This window comes from Anastrepha ludens, chromosome 4, assembly GCF_028408465.1.
Source record: "Anastrepha ludens isolate Willacy chromosome 4, idAnaLude1.1, whole genome shotgun sequence".
Taxonomy (NCBI): domain Eukaryota; kingdom Metazoa; phylum Arthropoda; class Insecta; order Diptera; family Tephritidae; genus Anastrepha; species Anastrepha ludens.
In genome coordinates this window covers 117,909,418-117,930,378 of record NC_071500.1, presented here as the reverse complement: position 1 = coordinate 117,930,378, position 20,961 = coordinate 117,909,418, and the positions used below count along the sequence as shown (strand labels likewise).

Genomic DNA, 20,961 nt, shown 5'->3' with positions numbered 1-20,961 from the left:
ATACACATACAAAAATTTGAAGGCAAAGCTCAGCCTACACCCTTTAAGGTTAATATTAGATATTATGCCAAAAGCAAAAAAAAAATATTTTCATTGTATGTTCCGCTTTCCCTTAAATTATTTGAGGTTTAACTTTTTAGGAGATGCATCTCTTTTATTGAAATGAGAAAATAAGGTTTATAATTCCTTCCATTCAAGTCTTGGATCAAGAACTATTATTTGAAGAGTTTTAATTTTTAAAATTAATCTTAGCATCTTTTCTTACTTTTTAATATACCTATGTACACATTAATATTAATATTTAAACAAATTTCGTAAGCACTTTGGAATATGGGATTTTTGAGAGCTAAAACATTAATATATGTACATTTTTCAGTATGCATTACAGGTATATACTTAAGTATCCAACTGAAGCTAAAATCTGTATGCTTATGCTTACATTTACATACATAATAGCCTACATGGCCGGTTCAGCTACCACCGCAACGGCGGCATTACTCGCGGAGTTCCCACCAAATCGTAAGGGAGTTGGTCAAATAATGTTAGGAGGCGCTTGTGACACCGTTGACACTGACAGCGTGGGTGAAGATTTAGCTGATTTTATGCCACAGCCGTAGGAAGAAGTGAGACTCCCAGTGCCATTGCTGCTGGGTGGCGACGGCGGTGTTTCGGGGCTAATGAGTGGCGCACAGCCAAAATATCGCCATGGGTGATAAAGTGTACCGGCGTACATGGCCTGAAGACGGGCCTGCAGATCAAGTGCAATAGTAGGATCCAGGGGATAGTGTGTTAGCGCCGTTGCTGTTGGAAAAGCGCCAGCCAGATGTCGCGTTGGCATATTTAGCGTCAGCTCCAGCGGCGTGGCACCGAAGCCGTACTTGGCCGCAGTGACAATGTGGTGATGGCTGGTGGGTGAATGCTGCTGATGGTGAGCATGATGCGGGTGTTGCGCCCCGACGGCGACAGCTGCAGCAGCGGCTGCGGCAGCCGCCGCCGAAGCACCCATATGAGACTGTTGCGACTCCTTTTGCGAACCGCTCGCTGTAGATCCGGGTACAGGCGATTTATTCAGTGTCTTTGGTTTGCGCCGCGGACGGTATTTGTAGTCTGGATGCTCTTTCATGTGTAACGCTCTGCAAGTAGAAAAATAAGAAATGGAAAATATGTTATAAATGAAGGAATGATTCAAAGTTGTGGGCGGGAAAAGAGGAATTGGCGGCATTTTAAGTATTTTTTCATGGGTAGGTTATTAATATCTAAGAATAAGAGTCATAGGGGGTTCGATGGCTGTCATGGGTGCAATAAAAGTGAGTGCATACAAACAACAATAATAAAAAATTGAAAGTCTTTGTCAATCACAACAAAAATGAATTCTCAGCTTAACACACACGTAGATATGCGCGTAGATGTAAAGGTATGTATGTATGCGTGTAATGTGCATATGTACATAGGTGCATGCGAGTGTAAAAATCAAAAGTATTCCATTGTTGTGGCGACCGATAATCAACAAACGATGTCGCGGCAATGTGTACTCTTTATTCTTCCTTCATTCATTCGCCAATCGATAATGCCACCAATTATAACTCAAACAATTGCTGCCATTCTTACCTGACATTTCCACAATCCCTATTCTTTAATCAACATAAGTACCTTACTGGAATACATGTGTGCATATGGGCAATACATTTCTACATATGTACACTGTCGAACAAAAATGTAGCAGTAAAAAAAAATATATTGTTTTTATTTTCTTTTCCAAAAAAAAGCTGTTGGTCCTGGTCTATAAAAGAACACAACCAAAATTTCAAGTTTTAATATATGTATATATGTAAATAAGATAATAAAGGCGAAGAAACTCCGTGGTTACAATTTGGCACAAAGTTAGCAAACTTGAATTTTCTATTCTAAAATAGTAATTTGTCCACAAACCATTCGATTTTTTAGCTCCTTCGAATGCCTCGGCGGATTCATGGCTTTTGGCGGATTTTGATAGTTTACTAACTGTCGTTTGTTTGCTCCAGAAAATTTCTGTCAAATTTAAATCCGAACTTTGTGCAAGTCACTCCAACTATGTTTGGCTATTCTATTATTAATACCTTGCCAATCAATTGATTTAGACGATTCGTGGCTGTTTACGATTTCACGGCTTGATTTACCCAAATTAAACTAATCCATAATCTTTTTTTATTTCTTCGCTTGCTCACCGCACTTAGCAAAACTCAAATAAAACACACAAAAAAGTTCAAAAGGAAATGAAAACCACCCAAACCCATTATCTGCAGGAACTTTTAAGTTCATATTAATGAACTTACGGCCTGGTGAAATAATTCTATCAGCTTCAAACTCCCAGATATGGTTTACTGCTGGGTCGAAATTAGAAGACGATAGCACAGGAACGGAACCCATTAACTAAATTCAAAAAATGGGTTTTTACCTAACAATCTTCCAGGCAGAAATACATGCCATCGAGATGTGTTCGATGGAATGTCTCCTTAGGAAAATTTGAAGAGCCCACATATACATATTTTCAGATAGTCATCCGGCTTTGAAAGCTCTTTTTTCAACTATATAATATATATACATATCGTCAGGCGCAAACACCCGTTTTGGGTGTTTGGCCAAGCTTTCTATCTTATTTGTAACGTGCGTCTTGATGTTGTTTCACAAATGGAGAAACCTACAGTTTCAAGCCGACTCCGAATGGCTGATATTCTTTCTGAGGAGCTTTTTCATGGCAGAAATACACTCGGAGGTTCGCCATTGCCTGCCGAGGGGCGACTGCTTTAGAAAAAACTTTGTCTTCATTTTGCGTTCTCTCTGAATTCCGAATGTTAAAGAAATGAAAACTACACCTTTGGAAATATTTCACATTGTTGGCTTATGTTACATTTTTGCTCCTCAATGTGAATACAAATATATAATTGCTGAACTCAAGGGAATCTTAGCGTTTTGTTCTTTTCTAAATTGATATGCTTATCTTTTCATCGATAACACCTCGGAAAGGTTTTGCGCTTCGCCACATAAAACACTAACAACAAATGCCTTTCCACACAATGACAACAATGCCAGCACCAAAAATCAAACAATATGTTTCCTTGTTTGTAGAAGAATTATTTACACTGGCTTTTGCTCGACACGTAATCTCGTCCGAAACACGCTCATGTGTGCACTCGCTAATCTCACCCAGTCTCTGGGATCGCCGTTGACGATCAGTGACGATCGACCTTACTGGTTTGGATATTGTATGCAGGGAATTCGTTTATTTCGAAGAATGGCGATGAGCTCAAAAAGAATCTTGTTGTCTTCCAAGTCAAATATTTGTACAATTGTAATGCAAGGTATACGAGTTTTACGAGGTGTGGCAAATAAGTTGAGGGAATTCGTCAATAAACCACAAGCAAATTAAACTACCAAAAAATTCGATTATCGACCTTCACAATAGTCTCCTAGTAACTCTACTTAACTCCAACGTTGCTTCCACAATTGGTAACAGTCTTGGTAGTTTTCCGTATTTAGCCCATTCAGCACTGCTGCCACAGCTTCCTTGATCTCCTTTAATGAGATCCCTTGCAGTGCGACTTCATCTCGGGAAATAAGGTGATCCTCAGAATCTAACCCGTTCAGCACCTCGGCTACAGATTCCTAAATCTACTTTGAGATGCGAATTCAAATTGGATAATAGGACAAAAATCGCAAAGTAGAGTGCTCCAATTGTTCTCGGCGAGATGGGCTGGAACACGGACGTACTCATTCCAGGACGCTGAAATAGGTAGCAAACAGTCACTCCCTTTTCGGGAGGTATGTATATATTCAAGATAAATTAAGTCGCTAGTATTGAAAAAGCAATAAGCGTTGCCTTTATCCATATCTTGCACATTCTCCATTATTTTCTTGATAGATAACTGTAGTGATCGACATCTCATAAAGTATCGATCAAACAATTTAAAGTTTATACCCGTTGTCAAGGTGACATTTCACACTAAAAAAATTATTTTGCTGTCTTTTGTTTGTTCCATTCAGTTATGAAGTACAGGGTGTTAACGATGGAAGTCAACAAAGAGAAAAGTTCGTACATTTTACAGTTTTTCTTTGATAAAGGCGAAAATGCTAGGCACGCCGCTGAATTTGAGAATGGCGCTTATGGTGCCGGTACCGCAATTTTGATTTCGTCGATTTAGTTCAGACAGTTTTCATACTAAAGAAAATGTCAATAATATCAATCACAGAAGTAACCGAAGAGGACCGGCATGCTAGTAGTCGTGGCATAACTCAGGAGCTAAATATCGACCATAAAATAGTTTCAAACTATTTGCGCAAAAATAATGGATTTCTTTTTCCCCGAACTAATATATATATATAGGTCCAAAGACGATTTTATGAGGCTTCCCACCAGATTGAATCACGACACATAGCTATCGACTTTTCAAACTATCAAGCTACGACTCGAACTAAAAGAAGGCACCCTTTTTAAACGCATATGAATGACGTAATGTTATACATAAATTCCCGGAACTAAATTGACACACCTCGTATGGCCTACATACATCTAACACTAGTTATTTGTTTTACATAAGATTTCTTATCGTATTGCTATTAGTAGATGCTTCACAAATTCATTTTTTTATTCATGTAGAGATCGGAAACATAAATTGCTTTATTTTAAAATTTCAGTCTACGCAGGTTTTTTACACATAAAGTTGTCCTACGTATGTCAGTATATATAGATGTGATCGCGATAAATACTTATGTCCTTAAGCGATCATTTTTTTATTAACGCTGCTCAAATACTTGCTTAATAGGGAAAATAAATAAATGGAGGTCACGATTTGGGCAAAATTCTTTATTGGATTTTTGATTTGGGTTACATTAAAAAATTAACAATTTTTAATTTTAATATAATAAAATTAATAAAAAAACTCGGAGTTTTATATCTCTATTGTAATGCGGAGTGAAATACCTTTCTTTTGATACCCACATCGGCATATCTCATGTAATTTTTTTTTTTAATTTCGAACAGGTGGCAACCCTGTGAAACATTGTCAGTGGCAACACCTAGGTGAAAAGTCTAGAAATGTGATACACTATCTGTGTGCCCAATTTCATTCAAATCCGTTAAGCTAATCCTGAGATCGTGTGGCTATACAGATATGCATACCAGAATTGCTCGTTTAAAGTTATAAAATACAACAAAAAAAAATTGTGACGTGTAGATGAAAATCGCCGATACCGTGTATTTTTATTTTTTATCCCCTTTCCGAAAAAGTATATTTGGTTCATAGGACAGAATGTGTGTAACGCGGTGTTATCGTTTATCACAGTATGTATGTGTGTAGATTCGTTTATTCGTAATCTAACAGAAAGATTTGTTAAACTTATAGAAATACTCCATGGATTTCAAACACTTTTTATCGATAATATGTATCTCCACTCTTGATTAGTATTATACTAATACTAAATTTAAAAAATCTATTATGTTTAACAGTGACGACTTAGAAGAAAGTGAGCATAAAATAATTTGCAGTATGAAGTGTGCTGAAAAGAAATATAAATATACAGCCTTCTCTGAAGGCTGCAGTTAATACCGTTTGTTCGGGAATGCAATGAAAAATTCGAGAAGTTTCATTCTATTTCGTTGAAAATAAAATCTAATTAGTTTTACTCTTAAGTTGTCTTTAATACCGTATGCACCATATAAACCTTCCGCACCGTACCTGCGAGAATGAAAGAAAGTGTATGAGAATGGAAAGCAATGTGAAGAAAATATTTCATTATATTCATATTTATGCCATTAAAGCAGCTTAGTCCACGATTTCTTTAACTACTGAAATGCCTTTATGACTATTCCATATCGAATTTTTGAAGTAATTTTGAAAAATGATGGTGTCACATACATTATTAAATACAACAAATAACAGTTTACAGTCAAAACGTCTTTTTGTCTTAACATTTTCCTCTGCGGCCAGCGGGTATTCAAGTGAATTAAGAATTATGACTTGTCGAGATAAAACAGGGTTCAATTTGCAATCACCTTTGAGAGATGAGTTTTTAGCAATCACTTTTCTTAGAACATAATTAAATTATTAGCAAAAACTCTTTCGACACAAACAAAAGGAAATATTTGGCCATAATCAAGTGTATTAAAGAAGCGGTTGAATGGGGTGGCATATCTTTATATCTACAGAGATGCAAATTCCCACGGTGGAATGAATTTGAAAAAAATTTGCTGAAAGCAAGCGACGAATGGAAATCAAATTTTATGTTTTTTTTATTTTCATGCGACCAAATGTGTTTATCTGTTCTATTGTAATTTGAATTTAATTTGTTTTCAGAGTGATATTTAATTCTCTCTTTTATAACTGTGACTGGAGGCGATTAAGTCCGAAAAAAATAATAATAACATATCCGCGACCAGATCGTTAACCGACTCTCAGCGGCTTTGAAGGAATCAGCTAATTGGTTGGCGAGATTGTGTTCTGTCATCCATGTATGAACAAGGACTGATTAGACGAGTGTGTGAATACATGTGAAATGAGCGGGCGGAATTCTGCTGCCGAGCACCTGCTGACGGGCAACCGAACTTACTCTCACAATTTTGCTTCGGATGATCATCCTTGTAACATAACAGCTAAGTCCAGAAGAAATAATTGAGTTTTGAGTTACTTCTAAAATCATGGAATAGGTCACATATCAAAATGGCAGCCAAACCTGGAAACCACGAACCTCAACCGCCTGAAATTCCTGTCAGTGAGTATGTGTACGTCGCTGTGATATCGACTCAAGTATATTTTCCTCTACATTAAGTCATGGAAATAGTAATTGTATTCATCCACTTGTATTCACATCTTTCCGTCACTAAACACTAATTTTTCCATCCACTGGATCGTTATTTATAAACAAACTCCAAGCCACTTGGACCCTAACAAAATCGAAACGCCGTTTTTTGCGAAATTTATTCAAAGGTGGTTCTTTTGTAATTTTTTTTGTTTAAGATGTGACACTTTTAGAACAGCCCTTCGAAGGATTTGCTGTCTAATCCTAAGGATTTAGCGGGTTTCCTTTCATTTTAAAGCCATCGCAGTTCTGCCTTTGTAGTTCTTACCATAGGAAGTACCTTGTTTCACGTAAGAATCCACATCATTTGGACTTCGACCAGCCTTTTTAGGTCTTAGGCGATTTGAAAGTCCCTCTGACGTCAATCTATACTTAATATTATAAAGAGGAAAACTTTGTTTGTTTGTTTGTTTGTAACGAATAGGCTCAAAAACTACTGGACCGATTTTAAAAATTCTTTCACCATTCGAAAACTACATTATCCAAGAGTAACAAGGATTACATTTTATTTTGGAAAAAAATAGGGTTCCGTAAGATATTTGGATTTTTCGGACACAAACTGAAAAAAATCTTATATATAAAATAAAGTCAACTTTTTGTGTGTGTTCGCTAACCGGCCGTGTCTGCACCGAATTAAACCAAACTTACACACAATGTTAAGAAGGTATCGAAGATGGTTTCCGTATAGTTTGGATACCTCTTGGTGGATAGGGCTCGAGATATAGGTCAAAACGTGGACCCGGGTAACCTTCTGATGTGTATGTACAATATGGGTATCAAATGGAAGCTGTTGGTGAATGCTTTAGTTCAGAGTATTTTTCATGCCGCTCCGTGACTAGGGTCTCGAGATAGAGACCAAAACGTGGACCCGGGTAACCTTCGGATGTGTATGTACAATATGGGTATCAAATGGAAGCTGTTGGTGAAAGCTTTAGTTCAGAGTACTTTTCATGCCGCTCCGTGACTAGGGTCTCGAGATAGAGACCAAAACGTGGACCCTAGAATGTGTTTGTACAATATGGATATCAAATGAAAGCTGTTGATAAGGATTCCCGGTCATTTTCCCGAATCGAATTTCCCGAATGCCGCTGGCCCGAATGTCTAAAATTCCAAATAACCAAAATCCCGAATGCCATTTTCCCGAATGCCAGTTTCACGAATGGCTATGTCCCCGAAAAATAAAATTTTTTTTTTATTAGTAATAAAGGATTTACTGCAATAAATTTTTGTAAAAGTGAACATATACATATTTGTAAACCAATTAGAGCACAATATTATAAATAAATATACAATAAACGGTATACCGCAATAAATTTTTGTAAAAGTGAACATATACATATTTGCGGTGTACATTCTCCATTCCGAAGTTTCACGCAATCCCAATAAGCTTTTCCTTTACTTCTTTTTGATCGCTGATATAAATGACCGTCCAATATTAATTTCGTCCCTAATATTTCTCGTGCTGGTTCCATTGTGATACGAATATATGTAGAATTAAAATACAAAAATGTTCAAACACTAAAAATTTTATACAAAAATGTCGAGAACAAACAGAAGTTAAAAAGTAGAATGACAGTTGCATTCGTTTCTATGGTAACATTATTCTTCTGTTGGAACCATTTATGCGTCAATTATTTAAAAATATTCGGTAAATTAGTTATTCGGGAAATTGGTTTTCGGGAAAATGGATTCGGGAAACTGGCATTCGGGAAAATGGCTTTCGGGATTTTGGTTATTCGGAATTTTAGACATTCGGGCCAGCGGCATTCGGGAAATTCGATTCGGGAAAATGACCGGATACCGTTGATAAGTGCTTTAATACGGGGTAATTTTCATACCTATTGATGACTAGGGTCTCGAAATATATGCCAAAACGTGGACCCGCCGTGTCTTTGCACCGAATTAAACCAAACTTATGCACATTGTTAAGTAAGTATTGAAAATGGGTTTCGTAAAGTTTGGTTGTAATTCGCAGTGGCAACGGGTACAGCGTTCTTTTGAGCCAGCCATAATGTCGCTTACTTTTTTAACGCTTGGGGCGGAACTGAACTGTCAAATTGACAGTGTGAGTTACAATGTGTCAATATTTCTTTCTGATTTGGATGCCATAAGGAAAAAACGTAAGTGCAATATGTAAAAATTGTTTGTGAATTTTTTTGGAGTGGATTTTGGAACAGTGAATAATTTCTTACGAAATTTGAGAATTTAATGTGAAATCCGAATGAAATTATGTGTTCGTGGAAAAAACAATTTTTTTCGTTTTTTTTTTTAAAAAAATATAAATGGATAATGGTTAAAAAAGCTCCAATGCTTAATAAAACATATAAATTGAAACGAAAAATTCATGGATGATCAGGAAAAAAGACGATTGTTTATTCATATGCGTTGATTTGAAATTTAAAAACAATCTTCTTTTTTCCTGATTTTCAATTTATATTTTATATTTACTCAAAAACAAATAGAAAAACAAAAAATATTGTTTATGCCAAAGCGCTTGAATAAAGAATAAAGAAATAAATAATATGAAAACCATATATTTTCTGTTCTAAACCATATCTATTCTATTTTAGTGTGCCCAGCGAAGGGGGCCGGGTTTGCTATATTTTATACACGTGCGAAGCCGGGCGGGTTGCTAGTATAAAAATAAAAAAATAAAACATTTTGATCCTAAGATTAAAAAAAAAATTTGTTAAAAAGAACCCGAAATATTTCACTTTAAAAGCTCTGTACCAAAATGATCAATATTGAATAAATCTCAAAAATATAATTTTTTTTGGAATATTTTTTCAGTTTACTTCTTATGTAGTATAAGTCAACAAATACACCATATTTCTGGAAAATTTACGACAATGTTCAACATATTGGGATCACTTCACATGGAATCGCTCATATGTGCGTACACATCAGGAGAAGTGGCTCACTAGCGGGCATTCAGTGAAAACTTCTTTTAAATAAATAAATATTCCACAGTTGTGCCGACAATTGGAAGTAAGTATTATTTATTTTTTATGTATGTATGTATTGTATGTATTTAGAAGAATGCACCTGAAACGTTCAATCATACAATTTAATGAAATTTAGACAAATCGCATTTGCAACAAGGAAATGATATGTCATAATTCATATTTACATGAAAACGCGAGTATGTACGTAAAGGGTGGTTAAGTTTCAAGGGCCGGTATTGATTTTGAATAAAATATTTTTTGGAAATTTTTGTCATTTCTCTTTATTACGTTAATATTGGTACGGCTCAATTACATATGGAACAAAATATCGGCCAAATGGCCGCCGCAGCCTCGGCGGCACACCTCCATCCGATAGTCAAAATTTTCGATGACGCTGAGACATACTTGAGGTTCTATGCCGTTAATGTGCCAAATTATCTCATCCTTGAGCTCTTGAATTGTTGCTGGCTTACCGACGTGCACCTTTTCTTTCAAATAACCCCAAAGAAAGAAGTCCAATGGTGTCAAGTCACATGATCTTGGCGGCCAATTGACAAGTGGCACCTTCCTGTTGAAACCACATATCGTCCACATCCATATCTTCCAACTCGAGCCATAAACAGTTCGTTATCCTCTCACGATAGCGAACACTATTCACAGTAACTGCCTGACCGGTCTCATTTTGGAAATTATACGTCCCAATGATGCCGCCGGCTCATAAACCGCACCAAACAGTCACTCTTTGTGGGTGCATTGGTTTTTCAGCAATCACTCTTGGATTATCATTCGCCTAAATGCGGCAATTCTGCTTATTGACGAGTCCACTGAGGTGAAAATGTGCCTCATCACTGAAGATGATTTTCTTCGAAAATTGTTGCCATTTCCTGCCACCATTCTGACCATTGACGACGCTTAAAATGGTCAAGAGGCTTTAGTTCTTGAGTCAATTGCACCTTGTAAGCGTGTAAATGCAAGTCTTTATGCATAATGTTCATCAACGACGAGCGTGAGAGGTGCAATTGTTGGGCACGACGACAAGTTGAGGTGGACGGCTCTTCAACCACACTATCGCGAACAGCAGCAATATTTTCTGCAGTACGAGCTGTACGAGCATGCACTGGTGTTTTCACATCTCTTAGAGACCCAGTTTGCTCAAACTTTTGCACAATTTTTCCGATTGTACGCACATTTGGACGATTAAATTTACCGACAAAATCACGAAGTGCGCGATATGCATTTTGATTTGAACGCCCGTTTTAATAATAAGCCTGAATAACTTTAACGCCTGGCTCGATTGTGTATCTTTCAAATTGAGTTAGTCTTAAATTGAAAAATGTCAAATGAAATGGAGAAAAAAACTTCACCTTTAGCTGTGGTTCACATTCAACATCGACGCTTGAAATTTAACCACCCTTTATTAAATCTATTAGTGTCAGGCCTTTGGAAAGTTATACAAAAATCAATTGTGTATACTCTTTTAATATTTCATAAAGCATCATTCCTTGATTTTCACAGAATTTGAAAATTGATTGCGCAATTAAAAGAACTGCACCATTTAATTAAGCAAAATTTGTTGTCCAGCCACACAAGTGCCTCTGAAGTAAAATATATTACATATATAGATAAACAACAAATACATATATTATCATATGCAAACAAAATGAAATGCAAATATCAAAAATGGTGTCATCATAGCATTCACATATTCACTCTTAGCTGATCGACCCATACGATAATCCGTCGAGTTGAACAGACACCCATACGCTCGAGTACTATGATATAACAAAACTTCTTGGATTCACTTCAACCCGTTATACTCACACATACATATGTATGCATGTAAGTAGCAACTGACGATCACATAAATATTTTGAATGAACAAAATATACATAATTAATTATAATATTGAAATGTTAGAAGTGACAGTTAAAATGTGACAGTTGCGTCATGTACTGTTATGCGTTTAAAGCTACTGAAGCCTCAGCCACGAGCAATTAAAGGGTCGCTTGATAAGATCTGTGGGAGGTGCGAGGTTCCAACTGTCAAGTGGTAGTATCTTCTTCAAAGTTTACTTAATCATATTAAAAAATTTGAATTCACAAGTGTTTTGCTTAGGCTAATTAATACATGTCAAATATTTCGACATAATAATCCCAGCGTTTATGAATGAGCAATAGACCCTGGACACTGGGGAACCCATAAGTCTGTAATAATCAATAAAGGATTATGACAGCTGAATTCAAGTGTTTGTGAGTAAAGAAGTTCATGCGTTCCCCACTTAATTTTCAACCAAAAAATATGGTTTAATTGTTTCGATTGTTTGAATTGCTCTGTTTAGTTGCTACTGTGCGTATGTATGCTACAAGGTTTACAAGCATTTAGGCAAAAGGCAGGGCTGCCAAACTTTTTTGAAGATATTTTTTATGCTGTCGCCTGCCTTTGCAATATTGAAACTATATCAATTTTAACAACTTTATATAAATTTAAGTATAATCTTTTCTTCCGATATTTGGTTCATTCCGCACATTGCGACTTTATCGGTGATCATGAGCAAGAATTTGTATAATTTGTATGCAGCGAGAAGATCTAATTTAAGATTGAAAGTACCATTTCCAGATTGCAATTTACGAATTCCTTCCCTAAAGGGAGAAACTGGAAGGGCTACAAAATACGCTCACAGCTGTTATGACCTCATCATTTGATGAAAAACATTTTCCCCGCATGCATTTTTCAGGTATGGGACCATGTGGAAGTTGCCTTAATTCATGGATTTTAGCCATTGTCAAAATGCTCTGAGACTCGGTGCATTGTTATGAAAATACTTTTTTTTTTTGCAAACTGGGTCTGTTTTTCACGAGTTTTTTCCTTCAGTTGGTCTAAAAGGTTACAATAATATTCAGAATTTATTGTTTTACCCGTTTGCAAGTAGTCCACAAACAAAATGCATTTCGAATCCAAAAAAACTGATGCTAACAACTTTTCGACCGATTTCTGGACACGAACTATTTTTGGAGCCGAAGAACCAGGTTCACACCACTCTTTAGCCTCTTGTTTTGATTTACGATCATGGTGATAAAGCCAAGTCTCATCCATAGTGCTGAATCGATGCACAAAATTCACTTTATCCTTTCGAAAAGCTTTAAATGTTGCTGAGAAACTTGCATTCGAGTGTATTTTTGTTCTGTAACACTTCAGTTAAAATATTGCTTACACTGCGCAATGAGATGATTAGGACTTGTATTAAATTTCTTTCAGTAACTCGACTATTTTCCTGTATTTTTTCTACGATTTCTGGTGTTGTTGTTGTTTTTGGACGTCCTTTAAGGGGTTATACGCAGTTATGACTTTCAAAAAAATCGATTTTTTTTATTGCATTTTTGTAATGTACATATATTCAAAAGTATACGCACGAAATTTGAAGTAGATCTAAGCAATACTTTCGGAGTTATACCTAAATATGTAGAGATGCCTCGGCACGTTTTAAGGTAGGTATTGAAACTTTAAACGTGTTTTTATCAAAACGGCATTTTTCAAGTCGGTGTACACGATATCTCGAAAACGGCTTGTTTGATCGGTCAACCGTTTTAACTCAATCTTTAAAGATACATTTTCTAGTAATTAGTCGTTCCTTTTGTAAATCTGATACTTATTTTCCATTTTATAATCAATTTACGGCCAAATTTTAACGTAAAATCGAAATCATTTCTTTTAAAAGCTGCCATTTTGTGAAAATTCACTATTTTGATTAGCCGAACGATTAATTACTAGATAATCTAATATATTAACAAAATTTGTTTGGTTTTTTTATTTCAGATAATCCAATCCTGAGTTACGATGTACACCGTAAATCGTCTTTTTTTAAAGGAGGTTCCAGAAATCGCCTGCAGCGCGCTCTATAATCAACATTTTCTTGAAGGATGCTTTTATAACCGCCAAAAATTTTAAAATTAAAATATTCTGAAGTTTCTTCAGGATAAATCCTTTACAACCCGTCTTTTATTTGCTTCATAACTGCGTATAACCCCTTAAGGCTTGTACGACCACGTTTAAATTCAGCAACCCATCTCTCTACTGTGCCAATTGGTGGCGAAAAGTCCTTATACACCTTCAACATTCGTTCATAAATTTCCGTTGTCTTTAAGCCTTCCAAAAATAAAAATTCAGGCTGCACATGACAAGATTTTCAATGACAATGATTTTAGATGGTTCTTGAGAGAAGTTCGAAAATCCACATAAGAGCACTCAAATGATGCCAAAAAATATCTTGGGGGAAAAAGTGCCATCCAGAATTTGTCCCCAGAGTCCTAAGAGAAGCTAATTTCCGTAGATGCATAGCTCGCAACCATTATCATTGCCAAAAACTGTATTGCCAGACTGAAGGAATACAAAAATTTTTGCTGACGAAAGCATTTTTAAGCTATTCAGATCAGAGGTTAGGTTAGGATACGCTGTAGTTGTTGTCCACTCTGGGGCAATAATTTCGATATTACCTCACAGATTATTTTAGAAAGCGCCAAAGTTGCGTAAACGGTTATCGCGCCAACCAAGAAGTAGCTATATTTAAAATCCACAAAATCGACTAGCTATTTACAATATGCCAAACACTTTTCAAACGACCAGGGAAAAAAGGCGTCCTCCCACACCTTCTATTTTTCGATTTCAAGCCCCTCTCCACAATAATAAAAGGAGTCGTCTCTGTTCTGCGTTGTCTGAATTTGGTGGCTTTGTAATCCGGCTTTGTAAAATGGTGTCGAGCAAAACGAGCAGCACCCACAATTGGAAAGAACCTCTCCGAGCCGTTTCACACCAATCACTAATCTGATATTGCAACAAATTGCTCAAGCAGCAGAACTTAATCACTCAGACACATTTTTATATAATTATTAGAATGACAAGTTGTTAGCATATGCAATATTGTGAGTTACATTGACTCTTACACGCTTCATTGGGTGTATGGCAGAACTCTTCCTTCTATTTGTGATATTGCTTTTTATGAGGAGGTTTTTCATGGCAGACATTTTTCATGGCTCGAAGTTTTGTAATTGCTTGGCGAAAAGCGACCGCTATTAGAAAAAACCTTTCTATCATTTAGTGTTTCATATCCGGAGATGCGAATCTGGACTTTTTCGAATGGTAGTCACGGCGGCCGCCTTGGCAGCATAGATTTTGTGCAGCGAAAAACGAGCCAGCGGATCAGGTCTAGACTTCGCTTAACTCAGCTGAAATCGATTAGATGGATTACTGATATCATCAAGAAGCAAATCGGGGAATTAGAAGAAGTAGACCTAAGATAAAAAAGGAAACAATACCAAATCGGGTTTGTGGATAAATGTACTCGTACTATTTGTTTTTGTATTTCCGCTGTAAGTGAACTTACGGATCTGGGTGTTGTATTCAACTCAGAAACTAATGTGATTTCATTATTTCTGAACTCTATTCCAACTTGTGCTTTCCAGGAGGCTATGCGCGATACTTTAAAGACCTTTATATGTGGAAAGCGCTAATATCAATTCAATAACAGACATAGAGGAGCAAAAAAGGTCCTTTTTCAAACCGCTCGAATATTTTACAACTTTAATAATTAAAATACCTATTTATAGTAAACAAAGCAAAACATTCTCAGTCGCACTTCTTGGGTGCCCAATATTTTTTTTGCTTGGGATGCTCGGATGGTAATGACCCCTGAGTGCCGCATGATTTTAAATTAAGAGTCCCTTTACCTTCTACCGGTACCTTTAGGTGTTACACCCAATATATTGCAAAACAAAAGTAAAAATTGGGGCTTGGATGGAGGCAATAATAAAATGTCATTAAATGTGAACAAGTTTACCCATTTCGTAGTAAATGTTAACATTATGCATCCAAACAGCAGGCACAGGTAAGTATGTGCATGTGTATGTGTAAGATTGTGGGCATTAAATGAAATGGTAAACGAGTTTTTGCGATGCCTGTTACCGTATGCTGTAGGTAATTCGGATAGTTAAGCTCTGTGGGTGGCAAGGAACAATAGTCGCTGTTGTTTAGTGAGAGTCCCTCTATAAAGTTCCCCATTTTCGTATATTCCACACATGTGCCTTTCCGTTTAAAATCGAAAACGGAATCATCATCATCGCCGATGTCCCCATCTAAGCAAAATTTTGTGCAATTTGGTACTTGTACCTATACTAAAAACAAGTAAAGTATAAGCAGATACTCACCGTAAGCGTTTCGCTTCGTCGATGAATGGTCGCTTTTGTCCCTCGGAAAGCAATTTCCATTCGGCACCCAAACGTTTCGAAATTTCTGAATTGTGCATTTTTGGATTATCCTGTGCCATTTTGCGTCGCTGTCCGCGTGACCAGACCATGAATGCGTTCATTGGCCGCTTAATGTGGTCGTTCGGCTGCTGGTGGTGATTGTGATGGTGGTGTTGTTGGTGTTGCTGGCTCGATTGTTGATGTGTAGTGGAGTGCTGTTGTTGCGTGTTGTACATTGCATTGGCATTTGATAATGAGGAGTTGACTGGTATACTTGTTTGATGTTGTTGGTGGTGGTGATGATGCTTGAGTGGCAATGTTGCTGCCGCGGTTGTTGCCGCCATCGTCATGTTCAGCGCATCCGATCCAGTTAATTGCGGTGGCGACTCACCCCCACTACTAACTTCACTACTACTACGACTATTGTGACCACCGCCATTGTGCAGATGCGACCGGTAGTGAGATGGTTGCTGATGATGTTGCTGCTGTTGCTGGAGAATGGTGGAAATACTCGTCATTTTGGCTGAGTGACTTGAGCGCCAGTTTAGGAATTCGCTTTTCTTTCTCTTTTTTAATCGTATACTTTATGGCTGAGTTATGTTTTAAACAGAATTTTTTGGATTGCTCAGAATAAATGAAATACTTTTGTTTTCTATCACAATATGGATTATTTTTTATATTTCCAAACTGATGTACGCGTTTCCCTAAAGATGAAATGAAATTAAATATTGGTTGATTATTAATTTTTAGGTATAACAAATATTGGTTGTAAATATTTAGTTAGACAAAAAATAATTATTATCATATTTAATGCAGTATTATAAAGGCCGCCGTAGCCGAATGGGTTGGTGCGTAATTACCATTCAGAATTCACCGAGAGGTCGTTGGTTCGAATCTCGGTGAAAGCAAAATTCATAAAAACATTTTTCTAATAGCGGTCACCCTCGGCAGGCAATGGCAAACCTCCGAGTGTATTTCTGTCATGAAAAAGCTCCTCATAAAAATATCTGCCGCTCGGAGTCGGCTTGAAACTGTAGGTCCCTCCATTTGTGGAACAACATTAAAACGCGCACCACAAATAGGAGGAGGAGCTCGGCCAAACACCTAACAGAAGAGTACGCGCCAATTATTTATTTTTTTTATTTATTTATTATAAAGTATAAATTCATCCTTAATTTTTAAAAACCTTATACATTTTTACAAAATCGATACATTTTTCCTTAAGTATACAAAATTGAATAGAGGAAGAATTTTATTAGAGTTGCTCCGAGTGCCTGTCATTATTGTAATCTGGATATTAATAAAAAAAACGAAGTAATCAAGTGCTGCAGCTATACTTTAAGTTTCCCCTTCAATTAGAAGTGAACATGTTTTTTCCTGAAAATGGAGGAATGCTGTACTCCATAGAAGTATTTTTTCCTTTAATAAAAAATTAGTTAGCAAGCGTCTAACGAATTATTCAGTTTCACACAGAACAGGTCTCGTTAGCAAAGGTAAGTTGCTAATTATCTATTTAAACTTTTTTTCACAAATTTCATTTGGGTTTATTGTTTTCCTGCTACAAGATCTTTTTCAAATAACTTTCCACACATGTAATCTGACTGTTATTACAGATCCTTCACATAAATATGTAAGAATACTTCATCAACGATGTGGAGCTCAGCTTTTGAAAATATTAATGATCTCCTGTATTTAGGCACACAAAACGCATCAAAAAGGTTCAACTCATTCAATATAGACGAAGAAGATTTTCAAGTTAGATATTATGCAACAATTGGTGGTTTTAGCTTAAAATTTTTTGGATGCCGTACTCGAGTGGGCTTGTGCGTGATCACCATTCGAGTTGTCCGGGTTGCGAGTAGCGTTCCATGTTCACTGAGGACAAAAAACGTCAAGCGATAGAATGAAGTGTTTTCATATAGCAGTCGTCCCATGGCAGACAATGAGAAACCTGCAATCGCATTTCTTTTTTTTTGCGTTTTCGTAATTGGTAGAGAACCCATACATAGAAATGTTCAAACTGTATCTGTCCCGCCGTGAATATCAAATAAGTGGTCAACATTGCGTCAATCGCAACTTGCACGTAAAGGGGTTTTCGCCAAATTTTACTAAAAATTAGATAAAAAAAGTTACTTCCAACACCAAGCCAAATGTGCTATAGACTTTACAGCCGAAGGAAGGGCACTTTTTCCAGACATATTGTATTTACGACTAACTCAATTTCTGTGTTCTGGAATTATAACTAAAATTCCGATTTATAAAAATCACATCTTGTGGGAAAATTAGTAAAAAAAGTTCGTTGAAATACATATGTGGGTTATTCCCCAACAACAGTCCAGTTCATTTCACTATGCCAATAGTAAAAATAATGGAAAGTGGAACTTCATAACTTTATTGTTTTGCTTACTTCAATACTATATACTTTTGTGTTTGACTATTTTTACGTTCTTTGCTCTATTCTTCACCGGTAATGTATATATATATAATTGGCGCGTACACCCTTTTTGGGTGTTTGGCCGAGCTCCTCCTCCTATTTGCGGCGTGCGTCTTGATATTGTTCCACAAATGGATATTGTTCCACCGGTAATAAGTCTGAATATTTTAATAAAAATTTTCTGCATACCTGCACGTTGCAGGGTTGCCTACAATTGGGTACAATGTCGGAATGACCGAATTTCGGCTTCGACTATGTTCGGCCAAAAAAGTTCAGTTTGGATTAGATTTGGCTCCGCAACACGAAACCGAATATTTCTTAAATTTTATTACTTTAGAAAACCTCCCAATAACCTTTGGCATTTTTATGAAAACGATATGATTTGCAGTAGTAATATTGAAAACAATTGTTTAGTGCGGCACAGAAGTATATTCTATACGCTAAAATTAATGTGACTGAAACCTATGTGAAACCATGTGACCAATGTGCCTTTATTTTACTGTTAAAAAACGTGTCTATAAATGGATTAAAGAGTAGAAAATAAAATAATCATAGACTTAGTATTGACATATTTTCATTTTAATATTTTAACAATAGTCATTATAAACCATTTACGAAATTTAAAATGAAACACGTGGGGTTCAAGCAATAGAATTGAAGTGATATAATTCGTTAACAAGCCATTATATTCAATTGACATTAAATCTACAGACTTATTTATGAATTCCTTCATTCGAAATTCAAACTATATAAGGCAACAACTGCGTAACTACCAATTTGTGATATATTTTAAACGGTCAGATTGGGTATACCTAAATCACTTATCATATCATTCAAGCCTATTAAACATGCACCCTGCCCTTCTTTTTAAATTTCATAAAGTGTTAAAATATAAAAATCTAAACAATGCCATAAGCCTAAGAAAAAGCGATCTTAGTTTTGTCTTGACATTTACCAATGTTTTACAAGCATAATTCAAGGCAGATGTTGATGCGGATGTTGAGCCCATCGTCATCCAACAGCGGTATGACAAATTGTTTCGTGACTCAACTGCGTACCATACTACTGTGGGCAAAAAGTAAAGTGAATTTATTTGTCAAAGTTCGCGGGATTAAAATTTCGCTCTAGTTATTTTTTTTCGTGAGTTGGCAGCAGTGTTAATAACATCTAGACCAACTTTCATGTGAATGCCATTATCAGTAATATATTTACGCTTATGTTTACCAAACGACCAAGAGTGCATTTTTCTATTTTTACAATGTCTGATTTGATTGAGCAGAGAAGTGCCATCAAATTTTGTTTGCGGAATGAAATTTCGGCTGCGGAAACGTTTAGCATGCAGAAGCCATTTGGTGATTCGACCGTGTCGCAGAAAAATTTTTATAAGTGGTACAAAGACTTCAAAGAGGGTCGAGAACGTGTTGATGACTTGAAGCGCTCCGGACGACCACCGACGTCAACAGATGACCAACACGTCAATAAAGTGAAGGAGTTAGTGCTCAAAAATGGTCGGTTGACTGTTAAAGACCTTACTGATATGATCGCAATATCAGAAGGATCTGTGAAACCCATTTTGAAAGACCATTTGGGCCTACGAAAAGTGAAATCTCGTTTGGTACCGAAAACTCTCACTTTCTTGGAAAAAAGTCGTGGCGTTGATGTGTGTGAAACAATGCTTTCAGACTATCAGGACAAACTCAAATGCATCATTACGGGAGATGAGACTTGGATTTATGCTTACGATCCTGAAACAACCGACCAATCAAGCGAATATCGTGCTAAAGGCGAGGCCAGACCGAAAAGAGCACGTCAAAGTCGTTCAAAAATAAAGGTCATGATGACAGTACCACCGCAACCACCGTATTCGCCTGATTTGGCTCCGTGTGACTTCTGGCTATTCCCAAAACTCAAGAGACCACTCCGGGGAAGCGTTTCGAGTCGATTGAGGAGATAAAAGCTGAATCGAAGAAGGTGCTGATGGCTATACCGGAAATGGACTATTTGGCATGTTTCGGGGATTGGAAAAATCGTTGGCATAAGTGTATTTCATCGAGAGGGGATTATTTTGAAGGGGATGAAATTGATTTACAAGAATAAATAAAGATTTTTCATTTTACAACCAAATTAACCTTACTTTTTGCCCACAGTAGTATGACAAAAGAACTCGTGTACACACGAGGAGGCGCAAATTGGGTCATTAATAATATTTCTGAGTAGCTTTTTTACTAAAGTTCTCTTACCAACCCTACTATTAAAGTCGAAAAGCACGATTTTTATGCCGTGGCTAGAGCAGAGCTCATAGGAACGTTTCAAGGGCTCATAGAAGAAATCTTTGGCCGCATTGTCCATCTCTTCCGTCGGGGTGGGGGTGCAAATGTGCGAGAGGTTGATGAATCTGGCCTTGACTCCGATTATCGCGAGACATTCGACCACCGGAGTGAACGTAAGCACTTGTCGACGAAATTTCTATCCCACTACAAATCCAACACCGAATTTGCCTTCTCATATTAGCTCG

The 20,961-nt window shown here is 36.7% G+C and overlaps 1 protein-coding gene across 1 annotated transcript; it reads right to left on the bottom strand.

Annotated features, from left to right (window-relative positions):
- Positions 1 to 324: 324 nt before the first annotated feature.
- On the bottom strand, positions 325 to 16,673 carry LOC128860821 (transcription factor Sox-2). The gene is made up of 2 exons (XM_054098580.1): positions 15,974 to 16,673; positions 325 to 1,133 (listed from the first exon to the last, which is right to left on the bottom strand). Exons 1-2 carry the CDS (start codon positions 16,528 to 16,530, stop codon positions 533 to 535), a joined length of 1,158 nt encoding a protein of 385 aa, XP_053954555.1. The 5' UTR covers positions 16,531 to 16,673; the 3' UTR covers positions 325 to 532.
- Positions 16,674 to 20,961: the final 4,288 nt, after the last annotated feature.